Source organism: Echeneis naucrates, chromosome 18, assembly GCF_900963305.1.
Source record: "Echeneis naucrates chromosome 18, fEcheNa1.1, whole genome shotgun sequence".
Classification (NCBI taxonomy): Eukaryota; Metazoa; Chordata; class Actinopteri; order Carangiformes; family Echeneidae; genus Echeneis; species Echeneis naucrates.
In genome coordinates this window covers 9,462,031-9,478,726 of record NC_042528.1, presented here as the reverse complement: position 1 = coordinate 9,478,726, position 16,696 = coordinate 9,462,031, and the positions used below count along the sequence as shown (strand labels likewise).

General features: G+C 39.6%; 1 protein-coding gene across 1 annotated transcript; it reads right to left on the bottom strand.

Annotated features, from left to right (window-relative positions):
* Positions 1-1,855: 1,855 nt before the first annotated feature.
* On the bottom strand, positions 1,856-16,382 carry LOC115059295 (urea transporter 2). The gene is made up of 8 exons (XM_029526953.1): positions 16,256-16,382; positions 15,585-15,774; positions 14,952-15,080; positions 14,363-14,552; positions 10,742-10,889; positions 3,747-3,881; positions 2,803-2,852; positions 1,856-2,145 (listed from the first exon to the last, which is right to left on the bottom strand). Exons 1-8 carry the CDS (start codon positions 16,380-16,382, stop codon positions 1,963-1,965), a joined length of 1,152 nt encoding a protein of 383 aa, XP_029382813.1. The 3' UTR covers positions 1,856-1,962.
* Positions 16,383-16,696: the final 314 nt, after the last annotated feature.

The window sequence follows — 16,696 nt, the reverse complement described above, 5'->3', positions numbered from 1 at the left end:
AAATGACAAAAGATCATTTATTCTTGAAAATTACCACAGTTAAGCTGCTCTGGTCAATCTTGTGCTCTGCTCCCTCTGCTTTGTAAAAAGGATAGTTTATTTCTTAAATGTTTTTGGGTTTTTTTTTTTAGCTCCTGGTGAAGTAGTCTGCCCACACAGGGAGAGAACCAGGCACAGCGTCACTGTTTACACCTGTTTAGTTTAGATGAATGTTTACATGCATGAAGAACAAAACATTATGTGGCTGTTTACAAAGTAGGATCACATGTGCTTACACTGACACTGGAAAACACACTTAATTTCAACAGAACAGATGTTATTATATTGGGCTTTTTTCAACCATCATAGTTTGAAGCCTTTGGAGAAAACATAACAGAGCGAATGCACGCTGGAATTCATCAGAAACATACACAAACAAAAAAACAACATCCCAAAACTCATCAAGAGAATCATGTGCATGAGAACAATCATTCGGACTGATAAGGTATACAAAGCACACACCCAAAGATGGACGTACAATAAACACGCTTATCTGATGTATCTGTTTACACTTGATTCCTTTGAATATAATAGATACCTCTTCCTCATTCCACAGCATTTACACTGTTGCTCAACATCAGAACATCACTGGTGTGTACATGTGATGTGTGGGTATGATTTATATGAAGGGTATGTTGGTTTGAGTGTGTGCCAGATAAAATATGTCAACTTAGACAGCTCTGTCATTTTGCCTTTATTCTCAACCGAACAAAAACAGACAATTATACATAGACACACACATACACAGACACACAATCATGCTAAAAAAGCACAACAGCACTCACAATCAGATTCAACTGAAAGTATGTAGAACTACGAATGTTCATTTTTTTGTAATGCAGCTTAAAAAAAGACACTTTGTGCAAGTATCTATATTTCTACTTTTGATTTTTCTTTTTTTATTATTATGCTCGATCAATCACAGGCTGAAAGGCACTTTTGTATGTTTTGTTACGTTACCAACCTCATTTCTGTTGTCTGTGAGATAGTTCATGAAAAAAGAGTTTAGTCCCAGAACTGAAAATAATGTAGAAAAAAATATCTGAGATAGAAATGCATGAAGTAAAGACACTTAGGAGAAGATATCAATGTTTGTCAAAGAAGGTTCTCACTTTTTTTTATAGTACACCTCATGATGTATGGTGTAACCTAAAATTGTGTGTGATTGTGGGCATGTGTGTGTTTGGCAATAGAAATAGTGATATGTATGTGAACTACACAGGCAACATACAGCACTGTGAAAAAAGACAAAAATGAAGAGACTCTTAATAGTAATAATGATGAAGATGATGACAATTCTAAAGGTTGCCTTCAAACTCCAGGCCCATGTAGCTGACCACTCTGTCCATTTCAGAAACACATTACTTGTCGACTGCGTGTGCTCATTGTGTCCTTGTCTGCCTGCAATGAGGAACTTGTACAGTTTGTTTTTACAGTACAGTGCTATGTTTTATGTCTATGCAGGGTAATGAAGGGGTTAAGATATTTACTGTAGAATTCATTGTGTTTTTATTGATAACAGTAAGACTGTCATTTTAACAATGATTTTATGGAACTGACTTGTTGATTTAATGCTGATTAAAATATCTTTTCTTTCCCTTTAACATTGTTGTTTTGTTTTTGTTCTTGTTTTTTTTTTTTGTCTTTTTTGTGTATCATGGTGAAAAATTCAATTAAATACAGTCAGGAGAGTCCGGTCAAACAAGACAACACAACAACTTTTAAGATACCTCATGAAGTTTTATTGTTTGAAATTTCATTTCACTTTTTTGAAAAAAATCTGAAAGATTCAGAACAGAGAGGAAGGTGAGTAAAACATTGTTTGTCTGAGATTCCATTTATAAAATGTTTATAATCGAAATACGTTGTGTCCCTCATTCAACAAATAGTGATATAGTACAGTACTGTGTGTGTGTCCCAGCACTACACATCAGTGCTTTCTGTCTCTGTAGCGTTCCCAGCTGTCCATTGGCTGCGAGAGCGCAAGTTGTGTTCAGGAGCCATAACTTGACCAATAGGAATGCGGTATGCTGCTAAACTGCCGGTCAGCAGCAGCATTAGTGTGGCTGTCAGGGTAGCAGCCAAACTGCATGCTGGAAGACCCACCTAGGCAAAAAGAGGAAGTGGGAAAGAGAGAGAGGTTTAAAATAAATCAATTAATTCAATAATAATGGCAGCTGTGATGGCTGAATGAAGCAGAATGAACAAAAGTTTACCAGATTATATGGCCCTCATAAATGAACTGTGCATGAATGACTAGACATTATTTGCTCATTACAGGGAATCCTGTACCTCCATGAAAATGGGAAGGACAAATACATATGGAATAGCAGCAGGTGTTATCTTCTCTTTTGGTTACTTGAGTATACAGAAGAACCAACAAAATAAAATTGATCTCTCGAGAGATCAATAGCACAAGAGCCTGACTGCCTATTATGTGAAACTGTTTGTTTACAAATTTAATTAAACACCAATAAACAATGGTCTCTGGTTTCGTTTTGCCTATTTACTCTACATAAAGACATCAGTAACTTGACATACATGTACTGCAGCAATTTATTTTGCATTTCAACTGGACATCACTGTTGACTTTGATTACAAGTGCAGCTTTAATCTCAAAAACTCATCATCCATATCCTCTCCAGTTCAACAAATAGATATACAGGACTGTCCTACAGAGTTCATTAAATGAAAGAAAAACTGAAACTAAAGATGAATGTGCTGCAGTTTCATATACGTATGCCTTGCAGTGTGTGTACTTACAGTTCCCAGCAAATTGGATAGAGCGATGTCAGCATATGCAGAGAGGAAGGCTGCAGAGAGAAGAAAAGAGATTTAGGCTAAATATATATTCCAGTCTCACTCTGTATCTTTCCTCAGGTTGCTGATATTTAAAGAGAGGTTTGCTGCAGTTGGCCTGCTAAGTAAATGCAATGAATGCTCTAATTTAGACCAATTTTTTGCAGATTAGCTGTCTGTCAAACTGATCAGAGCTAATATCAGATGTAATTTTGTAAATTTGTCAGAGGTAGAGTAGATGACTTTAATCAGACTTGAACTTTGCCCCTACAACTATAGCTATTTAACTGTAAAAAAAATTAAAGAAAAATAAAACAAGCTGATAGATACAAAGACGTATAAAGAAAGGGATATGCTCTCCTGTAACTGTTTGTAGAAAGCCAGCTGAGTTTAACAGAAAGAAAGACATCAGAAATGTGCCCATATTCCTCCCTTTTTACACAAAAGAATCTGTTCCTCCTTTCAAAGGGAATGATTCAGCAAAAGAGTGAGTACAGTATTCACCAAGAGGGACAGCAATGCAATAAGTGGGTATCTCAGAGAGCGCAGGCAAAATAATTGAAGTCACAACACGATGCATTACATAGTCTGCAAAGCAAAATATCTCAGAATTTCCGTCCCCAGAATGTACACAAGAATAAAGTATGATGCAACTGTAGAGGAAATCTTTAGGCTGAAGGTGAAAAGACTTCAAAGGGTATAGGGCTTCCTTTCCTTCCTGTCAAGTGACATTATACATAAATGTAAAGCAGATATTATATATATAAAAAATGCATGTACAAATTATGATCATATCGTTAGTATTAGTAATTGATTCTGTTTCTTCAGTCTAAGACCATTGAAGAAACATTATGCATTGTTATTGTCCAGCTACTGTTTGTGGGTGTGCTCTTGTGTGTTTCTGTTACCACTGACGATGGCCAAGAGATGTGTCCTCCAGCTGAAGGTGAAGAAGAGTCCTCCAACTGCCATGCAGCCCAGAGCTCCATTAAAGCCTGACAGGCCTGAATATAGAGAATCATGACGCACCGCCATGGATAGACCTGCCAAACACACACACACAATGTTTGCACTACCAGAATAATCCATATGGTGGTGGTAGACACATGCAGTTGTATTCTCCAGCTTCATTGCTGTATTTACTTTGTGCGCGAAATCTAATAAGCTTGAAATTTTGATTCATTGTGCTTTTCTATCACCGTATTTTAACACAGGGGAAATACAAAAATCTAGTCTAACATATGGAGGATGCTGCTAATAACTATTTTGAACTGTCAGAACTAAACTGTTCAGCATACTTACTAAGTTGTTTGTCTAACCGGCTCCTTTCGCATCTCTCTCTTTAGTCCCCCTTCTGCAAAGCACGGCTGGCCTGACAGAATGCTATGTGTCTATCTCATTGTCAAATTGTATGTATATAAAAAAAAAACAAAAAAAACAAAACAAGGTATATAGCTCATGTGACTAGGTGAAGACGTGTATAGCATCAAATAGCTATATTTCAATCTTTATACATGCGTATATATACATATCTGTATGTAAATATACAATACAAAACAAAAAAGAACGCACATTCCGGAAGTCATGGGGTGCCTGGCAACCTTTGCAGGAGGGCTGAAACGTAGTTGGTAGATGTACTAGCCTCGGTTAGCTTCAGCTCCCGCAGTTAGCCTCGGTTATCTTCAGCTCCCGCAGTTAGCCTCGGTTAGCTTCAGCTCCCGCAGTTAGCCTCGGTTAGCTTCAGCTCCTACAGTTCGCCTCGGTTAGCTTCCGCTCCCGCAGTTAGCCTCGGTTATCTTCAGCTCCCGCAGTTAGCCTCGGTTAGCTTCAGCTCCTACAGTTAGCCTTGCCAATTCAGCTATTTTAAGAGTTAAAAAGAATTTACTTTTTTTTATTAGCTTTAGTTTTAATTTAACATTACACCCCTTATGTTACAAAATATTCTAATAAAGGCTTGGCATGAGAAGAGTATCCAATGATGGCTAATTGATTGTTAATTATCTTCCTCTTTGTTAGCAATATACACTAATACAACAATGAGAAATTTCACATATTTGGATGCTGATAAATCTTTTTATAAGTGAATGGATCCAAGCCTTCGAGGCTGATGTATATCCGACGACAGCGCCTCTCGTCTTACCGCCTGTATCCTCTTCTCTCGCTTATTTTATTTATTTTCTTTCTTTTTTTTACTGTTCGGCAGCTTATGAAAACTTAGATCGGTGTTCTAAAAAGCCAGCAGTTTTGGCGCATTTGTGTTTACTGGCACACGGAGAGCGACTATCGACACCTTCACACAATACAAAGTCAATGATTTCCCCTCTGGTGTGGTTTAAATTCACTGTCTGCAGGAAAGACATCGATGACAAAGATAAATGTTGACTGTCTAAAAAAGTAAAGTAATTGTTCATTATTAAATGAAATGTCTTATTTCCTCGTGTATATTTGCAATTGCTCTTGAAAATGTTTTATCCGATTAATCGATGGAATTTTCAGTAGAATATTCGATAGTAACAGCCCCACTTTGCAGTATAAGCCCCAAGGCATGCAGCTGTACGCAGAGGCCTTTGTCTTTCTGCCCCACCCAGGTTAATAATGATCCTGCCACCACTCAGCTAGAGAGAAGATTGCCTGTAACCATACTTACAAGTTATCTGTGTACCACCAAGAACACTTTACCAATAAGTGTTTACTTTTTTTTTTTTTTTAATAATACTGTTCTTATTATAATGCTGATGTCTGACTGTGGAAAAGAGCGAGCCACTAAACCAATGATTCTTTGCTCTAGCTATGTATTATTTACACATGTGCAGACAACTGAATGCACTCTTGGACCCTCCTTTGTTCATGAATCTGTCTGCATTCACACATGAACACGTTTCCCCTTTGGTGACTATCATGTATTTTCATTGAGAAATGAATTTAATTTCCCAGAATACATCCCCTGTCACATGTTATTGCTGTGGCTTTTCCACCCAGCCTCATCGTGGTATTAATACAGATTTTTCCAAAGAGATCATCTGCAGTAACGTAAATTTTGTATATAAACGGTGCTCAACATGCTCAGGCTGCGCTATGATTGATTTCCTTATTACCAGGCACTGAGGGCTGCAGTTTAGCAGTCTGGTCCTGAAGCACTGACCACACCCCAGTTCTGCTGCCTCTCTATGTGTGTGCAGGGCTGTGTGTCTCATCCAGTCCCATCTTTCTGTTCTCCGTTTGTTTTCCCTGTCTAGCATTCGGCCTTAAAACTCCTCCAGCTGCATCCACAATCATCTTGTCTCTTCTCCATCCCACACCTCATTATTTTCCTCTCCATCTCTCTGTTCTTCAGTCTCACTATTTCCCTTTCTTTCTCCCTCACAGCACTTGCCTTGTTCCTTTCTTTATTTCCCCACTCTCTTCATCACAATCCTCTCGTGCCCTTGTTCCCTCCCTACTCCAGGGTGTTATTAAAGGCTAATGGCAATGTAGGAAAAAGGCATCAGAGGGCATTAAAATTTCTGCTGTGTTTGTACATATGTATGTGTGTGTGACTCATTCTCAGTGTGATGTTGTCTATGCTAATGGTATCAGTCAGAGAGCTTTTATCATGAACTGTCTCTCCTCTCCTCCCCTCTCTCTCCTCCCCTCTCTCTCCTCTCCTCCACTTCCTGCCTGCATCACAGCACAATGACTGGCCGCAGACTATATGCAGGAGAGTGTCATAGATGGGAATGAAAAACTGAAATGAATTGGACATAAATTCTTTCCAATGGTGCTAATGGTGGATTTTGCTCTTCATTCAGCTGGGGAATCCATCAAGTCCCATCTGACACTTGCAAGGGGTAAACAGTTCATGGATATAACAGAAGGGACAGCTGAACAGCCTCATTTCAAATACTACATTGCTCTTTTATCTTCTTTGGTGAATGCTTCCACTACTTCTCAGATATTTGCATTTTAAATTATTATTTTATCCTGCTATGATTTTAGGGTTTGGTTTATGGTTAGGGATGCAAATGGTTGTCATTCCAGCACTGTCATTCCGTCATAGTTTGTTGGAGACAGACTGATAAATCGCCATAGCCATACTTTGCTCCTACTACTGCATGACTAACTTTCTAAAGACACAGTCCTAAGTTTCAGTTCAGTCATTTATAGTAAATTCTCATTCATTCCCTGGACTACATACAAATAGCTTCTCTTCAAGCTTTGGGGCTAAATCAAACATATGGCTTTGAAAATAACTCCAATAACAAAAAGAAAGTTAGAACTCATTATGATATTGCCGTGTACTATAGGTTATAAATAAACTGCCCCCAGGTGCTGTGGATAATTGAGAGCCCACTTCTGTTTGTCAAACAAGAGATGGCAGGTTTAAGATTTTTACTTGAAAAACTTTGAGGGGTTTCTCACTGTCAATATAGAGATTTAAAGACTGAGCAGTGAACCCCAGCTGACTTCTACAAGTGCCTCACTGTCCTGATTCTGCTCCCACTTTGAAGTATTTCTACAATTACTCCCCTACAATATGAGCACAGCAGAATGTAGAGGCTCTGGCCTACATACAGCCCATGATCCTTTCCCCTGGAAACCCCTTATGGGAAAAGTTTACACCACAGAGCTTTGAGTGACAGCTCTAAATATGGCCTTACTCTGCCTGTCCCAGGACAACTTCACATCTTTTCACTCTCATTCTGACCCATACATCTCTATAGCGCTGTCATCTCACCCCTTCTCACAGACAGAGCAGCTATTGTTTGATTACTCATACAGATTTCTTCTGCCTGTCATCAGGATGCCACACATATCAACATTCGCTGTCAGCTTTCTTTTTGAATCTCACCTCAGCTTTTTCCTTATAAAAGACTAAGCATATAACAGCCTGAAAAGGTGGGGAGGAATGTGGCACTTCAGTAGATTGCTATTGTGAAGTGGTGAATGAATGGCTACAGCGAGGAAGAAAATGGAAATCGATGTCAGCGAAAATTCCATGAATGTTGGTATAAAAAATTGTGAAAAAAAATAAAGCAACTAAGATAATGATCATAAAGGTAATCATAACACATGAAGAGGATGGTGATAATTCTGTTTACAAAAGGGGTTCTGATGATATGATTAAATTGGCACCCCAATGAACAGGTTTATGATATTCTGTTCAAGTATCGTGTCCTGTTTCAAAGTGAGAGGCTTGTAATAAGGTCTTAAATACATAATTTGTTAAAATGAGTAGTAATTGGAAAAAGAAAAAAATAAAAGAATAGAATTGCTCTGGTATTGTCGGGGGAAGCAGTTAACACCATCATCATTTTGAATTATTGCGCATAAAAAGAATAAAACTGTGTTTCATCATGACATTTGGAGTTGGTTAAATGTCTAAATTCTGCCGATCAGTAATACTCTAATTAGAGGGCCTTGCACACCATAGCAGCATGTGGAGAAATCCAAAGCTGGATGGAAATGCCGTTCTTGGTTATGGTTGCTAAAATATGACCAGACAATGAAGGATCAAAGGTGATAGTAATAAATTCTGGTCATCAAGTATGGTGATATTGATGACAGCACACACACACACACACATATACACTTCTTCCTGAAAACAAAATAGGAGCTTTATACTTTCACAGACATCAGAGATTGATGCAAGTGAAAATAAAGATGACAGGAGTTTTGAAGGATGTTAAAATGAGGGGGTTTATGAATCTGGAATGAGGGGATAAAAAGGAGTGTTGATGTGGAGAAAAGAGGAAAAACAGAGCCAGGGGTTGAACTGTTGTCTGAGAGATTCTAAACGCACAGACACACATTTTCAGATCTCTGAACAAATTTGGGAGTCCTCTTTTCTTCTCTTTCTGTTGCATTTAATATCACTTGCACTTTGTTAATTTTCTCTTGGGTACTGCTATTTTTCTTCTTTTTTCTCTCACTAAATTTACAGCTCCTTCTTTCTCTGCTCCTCAGCTCTGCATCCCATTTCTCCCCTGTCCATCTCTCGCTGACACTTTCTCCCACCCCCCCGGTTCTCTGTCAGACAGTGTACTGTGTACTGCAGCTTCATTTTTTTCTCTATGTGGTTGTGTGTTTGTGCTTTTGCATTTATTCAGGGCAGCTGTTCACCAACTACATGCGAAAAGATTCTTCATGCGTCAAATGTCCATATCCCTCCTTCACCACAACCATGGTGATAATTCACTATTTTTTAATCACATTCTTCCAGTGCCTCACAAAAACAAATACGTGTACATCAAATTCCTCATTCCATTTTAGATTTTAAGGCTGAGATGGATTAAGTTGGCTTCTCAACACCTGCCTATCCACTTAGGTTAAAACTTAACTTAGCCTCCTCTTATCCTAAATACACAACCTAATCTCTAACCATTCAACCAGATACAAGGCGAATCTACTTATGTACTTATATACTCCTATGTAATAAGAGTTACTGTAGTTTGTAGCACGTTTTTTACTGAGAAGAGTCAAAAAACTGTGTGGTAGAACCTGAAACGACCCCATCCAGTTCAGCGGCAGTGCTGACGGATGTTTGTGTTCATACTTTTTGGACAATGATGGAGGTCTGTGGCAAAGAAAAATTGTCTTTATCAGACATTATGGCTTGAATTCATGTTTCATTTTGATCTTTTTATTGGATTTGTTGACACAAATAAAATAGATAACATCACTCAACCTATTCTTCAGAACCTCAGAAACTTCATTTGAAAATTCAACGATTCAAGCCACATGAGTCCCGAGCAGTTGGGGAAGTGATTTATCACTTAGCCCTCTTCACTGAAAAGTGTTAAAGAGAGAAACAGCTGCATTTTAATTCAGGCACCTTGAAGACCGAGGCATCCAAATGAAAGAAATGAAAGATGGGTGAGTTTTTCAACCTTGCTGAATGCTACACATTACTTAATTCAAATTAGGTCACCAGGCAAAACATGAAAAAACAGGGTCAAGGGAAGAAAATTATGGTGACCATAATTGTTTGTGTGTGTGCTTGTTTGCGGTGTTACTCTTGAGCATGTAGTTGTAATGCACCAGCACACTCTTTGCTCTCGGTTGTATTGCCGACACATTACAGGCACATCTCTTTGATCACCATCTTGTCATGCTGTTGTTTTTATTGCTGTGGCATGTGTTCTGGTGTTTGTCTGTGTGTGTGTGTGTGTGTGTGTGTGTGTATATGTGAGTGTGTGCATGGCTGCCACTGCATGCATTGATCCATTGTTTGTGTGTGTGAATGTATGAATTGACTCCTTTGTCAAAGTACAGTATGAGTCTACCAACAAATGAGCACACCCACACACAAACACACCCTCTCTAACGAGTTTCAGGACACTATAGTATTAGCAGACGGAACCAGGAAGGTTTAAACTTCCAGTGATTCCCCATTTCAATGAGGCAGATGTAAAAGGCATATTTAACAACAGGGCTGTCTGTTTGAAAATAACCAAGTGGTTATCAGCATTACCGGTTGCTGTCTTTCTTAAGTGTTGTGTTAACATTTTGTCTGATTGCCAGACTGATTGATACAACTTGCCTGATCTTAATCTCAGTAAAACATAGTATAGTAGCAGAAGTCGCCGTGCAGACAGCTGAGCTTGCATCTTTTCGAGGTCCTTACTGGTAGGTCAGTAAATCAAATGTCTATTCTGTCACCTAACACAAAAGTTTATCGTGCTGCATTATGCTAATGGAACAGGTATGATGAGTTTGGCAACTATGAATGCAGGAGAGATCTGCAAGGGAGGCCAGATAACCTCAGTTGACAAAAAGACAATTCTTTAAACGGACCTGCGTGACAAGTTTGCAGTAACTGCTTGTGTCTGTTTACCGTGGCAGTCTTAAACTTAATCTTAAATACAATTAAACATTTTTTAAATGAAACAACTGATATGCGCCATGCATGAACAATGAAACTCACCAGCCAAAGTGCCAACGGCTGATCCTAGCAGAGCATGGAGAGCCATGAGGGGGGAGTAGAGCAGGAGAGCTCCCAGGATAAGTAAGGAGGGACCCAAGGCACCGCAAGCAAAGATCTGGCCCACACCCAGGGGGATGCCACGCATCACCTATAAGGTGATATAAGGAAATGACGCGACATGATGCAATGACACGATACAATGATACAAAAATAGGTTACAATGCAATACAAAATGTTAGGATTTGATGGACCATGTGAGCATTTCATAGGTCAACAGCATTCAACATATGGCACCACTCACAGACAATACATTACTGAATCTGTCCATCTCAAAATCCGTCTAGAGACAATGGCCTGTATAGCTCATACTGTGTCCTGCCTCTTAATAAACAATTCCTATTGTAGGCTAAAAATAGGCAAGCCCACATTTTAAATGTACTCAGAAGTTATTATTCTAAACCTGCATAGCCTATCACATGCACTTTAAGCCTTTAGAAAACACCTGTCCTGTAGCCTGGAGCATAGTCAGCACCGGCTGTCCAAGTTAGCCTGTTATCTATAGCAACATGAACACAATTATAGGAACGTGGATCACTGACTGTCCTGCAGTCAGTGATCCACGTTCCACATTCCACTTGTTAGAGAGAGTGTGTTTGTGTGTGGGTGTGCTCATTTGTAGACGCCGTGAAAAGGACTGGAGAGGTCACTCTGCCCTGGCTGGGTTGAGAGTGGCTGTTCTTGACTTTTAGATGCTGCGTATGTCGAAAAATGTGGGTACCATTTAATGAGGAAAGGGTCAGTGCTCATCCTGATTGCACACATGATTGTATGATAAAACATACAAAATAATCCTGACACACACAGGATTCCCAATTGACAGTGAGAAGAGAGGAGTTTCCATGGCGACATGATGGGAGCACCTGCCTGTATTTACAAGCCATAAATGAGCTTCAGTCAGCCTATTGCTGCAACAATTTATACGTGCCTGTGTGATTCTGTGTGTACGTGTGCATGTGTGTGTGCATGCGTGCACATGTATATTTGCGTTCAGTGAGTCTAAACTGTCGTCGTAGTGCAGCCCGAGCACCATCCTCAGCACAGTAAAAGCTGAACACATTAAATATAAATAGAACTGACGTCAGCACCATCTCCAGAGAGAGCCATATAAAAGAGGAGCAGAAAAGAAAGGAGGAAATGGAGACGGGCAGAAGAAAAAGAAAGAAGAGAGAATGGAGAATGGAGAATTATAAGGGGTAGATAGTTTCCCCAAGGAAAATAGCAGAACAAACATGTTACTTCTAATCCTGTCCTTGAACATGTGGAGGTATAGTTGGTTATGGCAAACTGAACTATGAGAAAGGAGAGGAAAATAGAACAAAAAAAAAGTGAGATTATTGAAAAAGCAACTGAGGAAGTCAGAGGAGGAGGACGGAGATTTGCAAAGCAAAGTCTGGTAGAGCCTGGGAACAGGAGAGGCAGAGAGCTAAAAAGAAGGACGTCGAATTTTAAATATCCCAAGTAACAAATGAAAAGGGAATTTATATTATAAAATAGGCAACATTTAGAAGTCAGAGACAGCCAGGTGGAAGGAATATATGTAAATGCTTTGAAAAAAAAAAAAGAGCGATAGGTGGAGGGAGGAAAATTAAGGAGAGACTGAAATAGGTAGAGGTACGAGGAGAGAGAGGATGGATGGGCTGAAACTTCTGGAAAGTAATTATATTGCACGAGGTACACACTGTGCCACTAGGTGTGATGCTTGTTAAAGGAATCGTGTTTAAATCTTGGCTCGTTATTTAGGACACCTAACAGCACTGACGGGCTTTAGTCAGCGTAGCTAATCTTGTTAACGCAACTTCAAGGTTGGCAGCTCTACGTGTGTAGACATATATCATCCCTCTGCATCTTACTGTGCTTCTAAAACACACAAACCCTCCTGCTCTAAATGAGTGCAGCTAATTCAGTCACTCTTATTTATCAGATAATTTCACAGGTCTAGTGAGGAGTCCTCATTATTATATTTTAGGGGGATTTTTTTCTTGACAAAATAATGAAACAAGGTCATGCTGGGCAAAGAAGTTTTTTCTGCTACAGGAGAAGTGTTTAAAGTGTAAAGCGTCAGTCTTCCATTAAACTCCAATCCAAAAGTCTGCAGGTGGAAGGGAACCAAATTTCCAGAAAAATCTTTCTTCCTTTCATGCACCACATTTGTCATGTAAGTCTGAGCTCACTTGTCATTACAGTGCTAAATATTATATTCAAGCTAAGTCCACAGGAAGTGAACAAAATATTCTCAACAAACATCTCTAGACATTAGGCCCCACTGTCACCATGAGTTTCAATCACCAAGATCCTTAATTAAAACAGTTTAGGCTGATTATAATTTCCTAAGAAGGGCTCCATCAGTGACTGTTGCTAAGTAACTGGTGAGTCATAGCTGGCTGATCTTGCGTACTGTGCTCCTACCAGCTTCTTGCTCACACTAGAGACCAGGCTGTAACATGGCAGCTGCACAGAGGATAACTCTGGTATAACTCCGGCCTCGGTGCAGCCTGATGTCTGTCCACGCTTCATTGTATCCCATAACATGCAATGATTCCCTTTGAGGCTACTAAGCACTGCACCTGTTGTGCCTATCATGTGACTCGATGCGCTGCCTTCACTTTAAAATCACTGCAAATGTTACTGTGACAGATGTCCTCATGATGGCAGCTCTGTCTGTTCAAAGGAACAAAAAACGATGCAATAAAACAGAACCAAGGCTGCACTGCAAATAACAATTAACCACTGTTAAAAATGTCCAAGTTGCTGAATATTATGCAATTTCAGTGTGGTACTATTGTAAAAAAGTTGTATAATGTCTTTGTTTTTGTTTTGTTTTTTATCCTAAGTGAATATCAATGCAGAAATTACATAAAGATCCTTAATTACTTTTTGTATTATATAGACTAAGACGAATGGCGACTTTTGGTTCAAAAAGTTCCTCTCCTCTCCCTCCACTCCTCCATTTTTCTCTCTATCTTAAACCTGATTTAAAAATAGTTTATTTTTACTTTATTTAATGCTGCATTTATTTATTAGGGCAGGTAGGGTCATCCTGTGCAGGTTTCTGTGAAAGTTGTGTAGTCCTGTGAAGACCACAGGATATCAGACATTAGCTTCCCGTCACAGAATAGTTCAGATGCTTAATATCTCCACTTGCAGCACATCTTGGAATATTACTCTCCTCTAAGAAGATTGTCCAGACTCATGGCACCATTAAACTGTCAGTACATGTGGAAAGTGCACTGCATGTTAAGAAGAAGTTTGGCCTTGATCTGTGCATGGTTCCAACAATTCCAATGTATACCAGAGGTATGATAATGAAATCTTCCAAGTGCATATGCTGACACATCTGTGTGCATAGGGCACACTGTCCATGGCTCATTTTGAGTGGAGCATTAGTGGCATTAGCAATATCGGGATTGAAATACACATTTATTTACATTGTAATAATGCATTTCATATGGACTACGACTATGGACTTACTGTAGATCTACGAAAAATAATTCAACAGTTACAAAACCTACAAATATGCGTTTATGTACAAACATTTAATTAAAAGTTTAATTGCTTATTTACCTCTGTGGCCATAAGTTTGGTGCCATTGGATTCCAGTGTCCCTGGTGGCAGAGCCGGTAGGTGTGGAAAATATGGGTTGTCCTGGCCAGCACAAACGAGGTAGAGGATGATGATGATGTTGAAGGGAAACACAGCGACAGGCAAGTCCCAGCGGTCCAACACTGATGAGAGACCACTGAACAGAAAGACACTGAGAGAAAGGGAGGGGGACAAGAGCAGATGGACTGGTTATTGTGTTACATGTTAAGAAAAATGTTCACATTTCACTTGTTCAGGTATACATCCTGAATGCAGAGCCCAGCCAAAATGGCTGCCCTGTAGAATCTATTTTACAAGTGAAAAAAGAACTTGAGAAAATAAATAACTTTGCTTTCTTTTGCGTTCAGTCTTGAGTACGTGTTGATCAGCATCGGTTGCTCTGGATTTTGTTGACTTTTTCAAGCAGTCACTCCCAATCTCTGACACATACATCAGGTGGAATGATGAATTAAATTATATTTAATTAAATATGTTAAATTTTGACCAGAATCACTCATTTAAATGTAACACCAGTGCTGTGTGCGTGTGTGCGTATGTGTCTGTTCCTCACCATGTAGCTGATCCAAAACAGACAGGCAGCAGCAACCACCCATACCAGTCTCCAGCCGAGCTAAACACTCCCATCAAGAGGGACACTAACATGCCATTAAAGCCATAGAGACCTCCTGCCACCTCAGCACTGAACGCACACAAACACACACATACATATACACACACAATGATTTGTGTCACAGAGCTTTTTATGGACCCTTATGAAACTTAGTGTTCAGTTCTAATGAGAAAAAAAAAAAAACAACAAACGCCCCAGGGTCACACAAATATTCAACATGTAAGGCATAAAACTGTTCAGCTGCAATTATTTTTAAATGTTGAAAGGAAAAATGGTTATGTATTAGCATATGAAACTCTTTGTGGCATACATAGTGAGGCAGGAGTTGAAATAAGAGGTGGCCAGGGGGTGGGTGTGGCTAAACATTGGCCTATCTGTCATGGAGCTGTTATTGTCATGAATTTTAAACAGAGCACTCAATCAACTTCTGTTGAATGGTACCAGTAAGTTGCATTCGGCAGGTTTTTCAGTGAGGGTTTGATTGTTTAAAAGGAACATTTTTGTGTTGTGCACTTACATGTTGTTGCATATGTACATATAACCTTTTAGATTTTGTTACTCATGTCCCTCTACCTGTCCTGTCCCATGATAACAGCTGTTAGTGTAGAGACCAGTACACCCAGCGTTCCCAGCAGGCCTTGCCAGGGGGAAGCCCAATACAACGCAGCCAGAATGAGGGCACCAGTCAGTGGGTTGTTGGCTAGAGTCACCCTGGCCACCCCTCTCAGGGCCCACACCACCAGCTGCAGCACAAACAGCTTGTCTGAGGACAAAAAGAAAACACAGCCTGTGAAAAACAATCTCAGCAATTTCAGCATTTTTTTTTTTTTTTTTTTTTTAACAGATCTTGAAAAAGTGAAGCCAAGCAGACAAAGAGGCTTTTTTTTCAGTTGGATTTCTCGATGCTGGTTCAGGCTATTCTAACATTTCAGAATAATTTTTTTATGATTATCACAGTTTAACACATTTTTTAACGAAAGTGTTTGGGAAAGTTTCCTCTTTTCAAAAGGTAATTTCATCAGTCACATGCAGAGCAGACTTGATGAATTATGCATTTTTTCACACAAGTGTTTGGGAAAGTTTCCTCTTTTCAAAAGGTAACGTCATCAATCACTTGTAGAATAGACATGATGAATTATGCATTTTTTAGAAACACATTTTTTAGAAAGGTCACATCATTTAGTTCTTCAAGAACAGAAGTGAGACAGTGTTTCAGGATGTAGCACTGTGGAGTTTCTTCCTACCCTCCATGTATTCATCCAAATGTTTCATGTCTCCGGTGCACGACAGCAAAGTGTTCAACACACGCCGACTGAAGCTGGTACGGCTCCTCCTGGCCTCTTCCACGTCTGTTTTTGTTTCCATCCACATCGCAGCTGCTGCTGGACCACACCGCTTCAAATGTGACAAATATGTTGTTAACCCAAAGCTTTTCGTTACTTTCTGTTCTTCTCACCCTCAGTTTGCGCGCCTAATGTTGCTCCCTCTCCTTGCCTCTCAGTCATCTCTCACCCCCCTCCTCTCCATCTCTCCCCTTTTCCTTCTTTTCCGCCGAGGTTTAAGGGGATGACTTATAAACTGGGGCACAGAGTAATGTATTCACTATGCTTCTGCCCAGCTGTGACAGATGAGAACAAAGTTCACCCCCATCAAGGACTAGTGAGAAAGTTGGACCCACCCCTGCT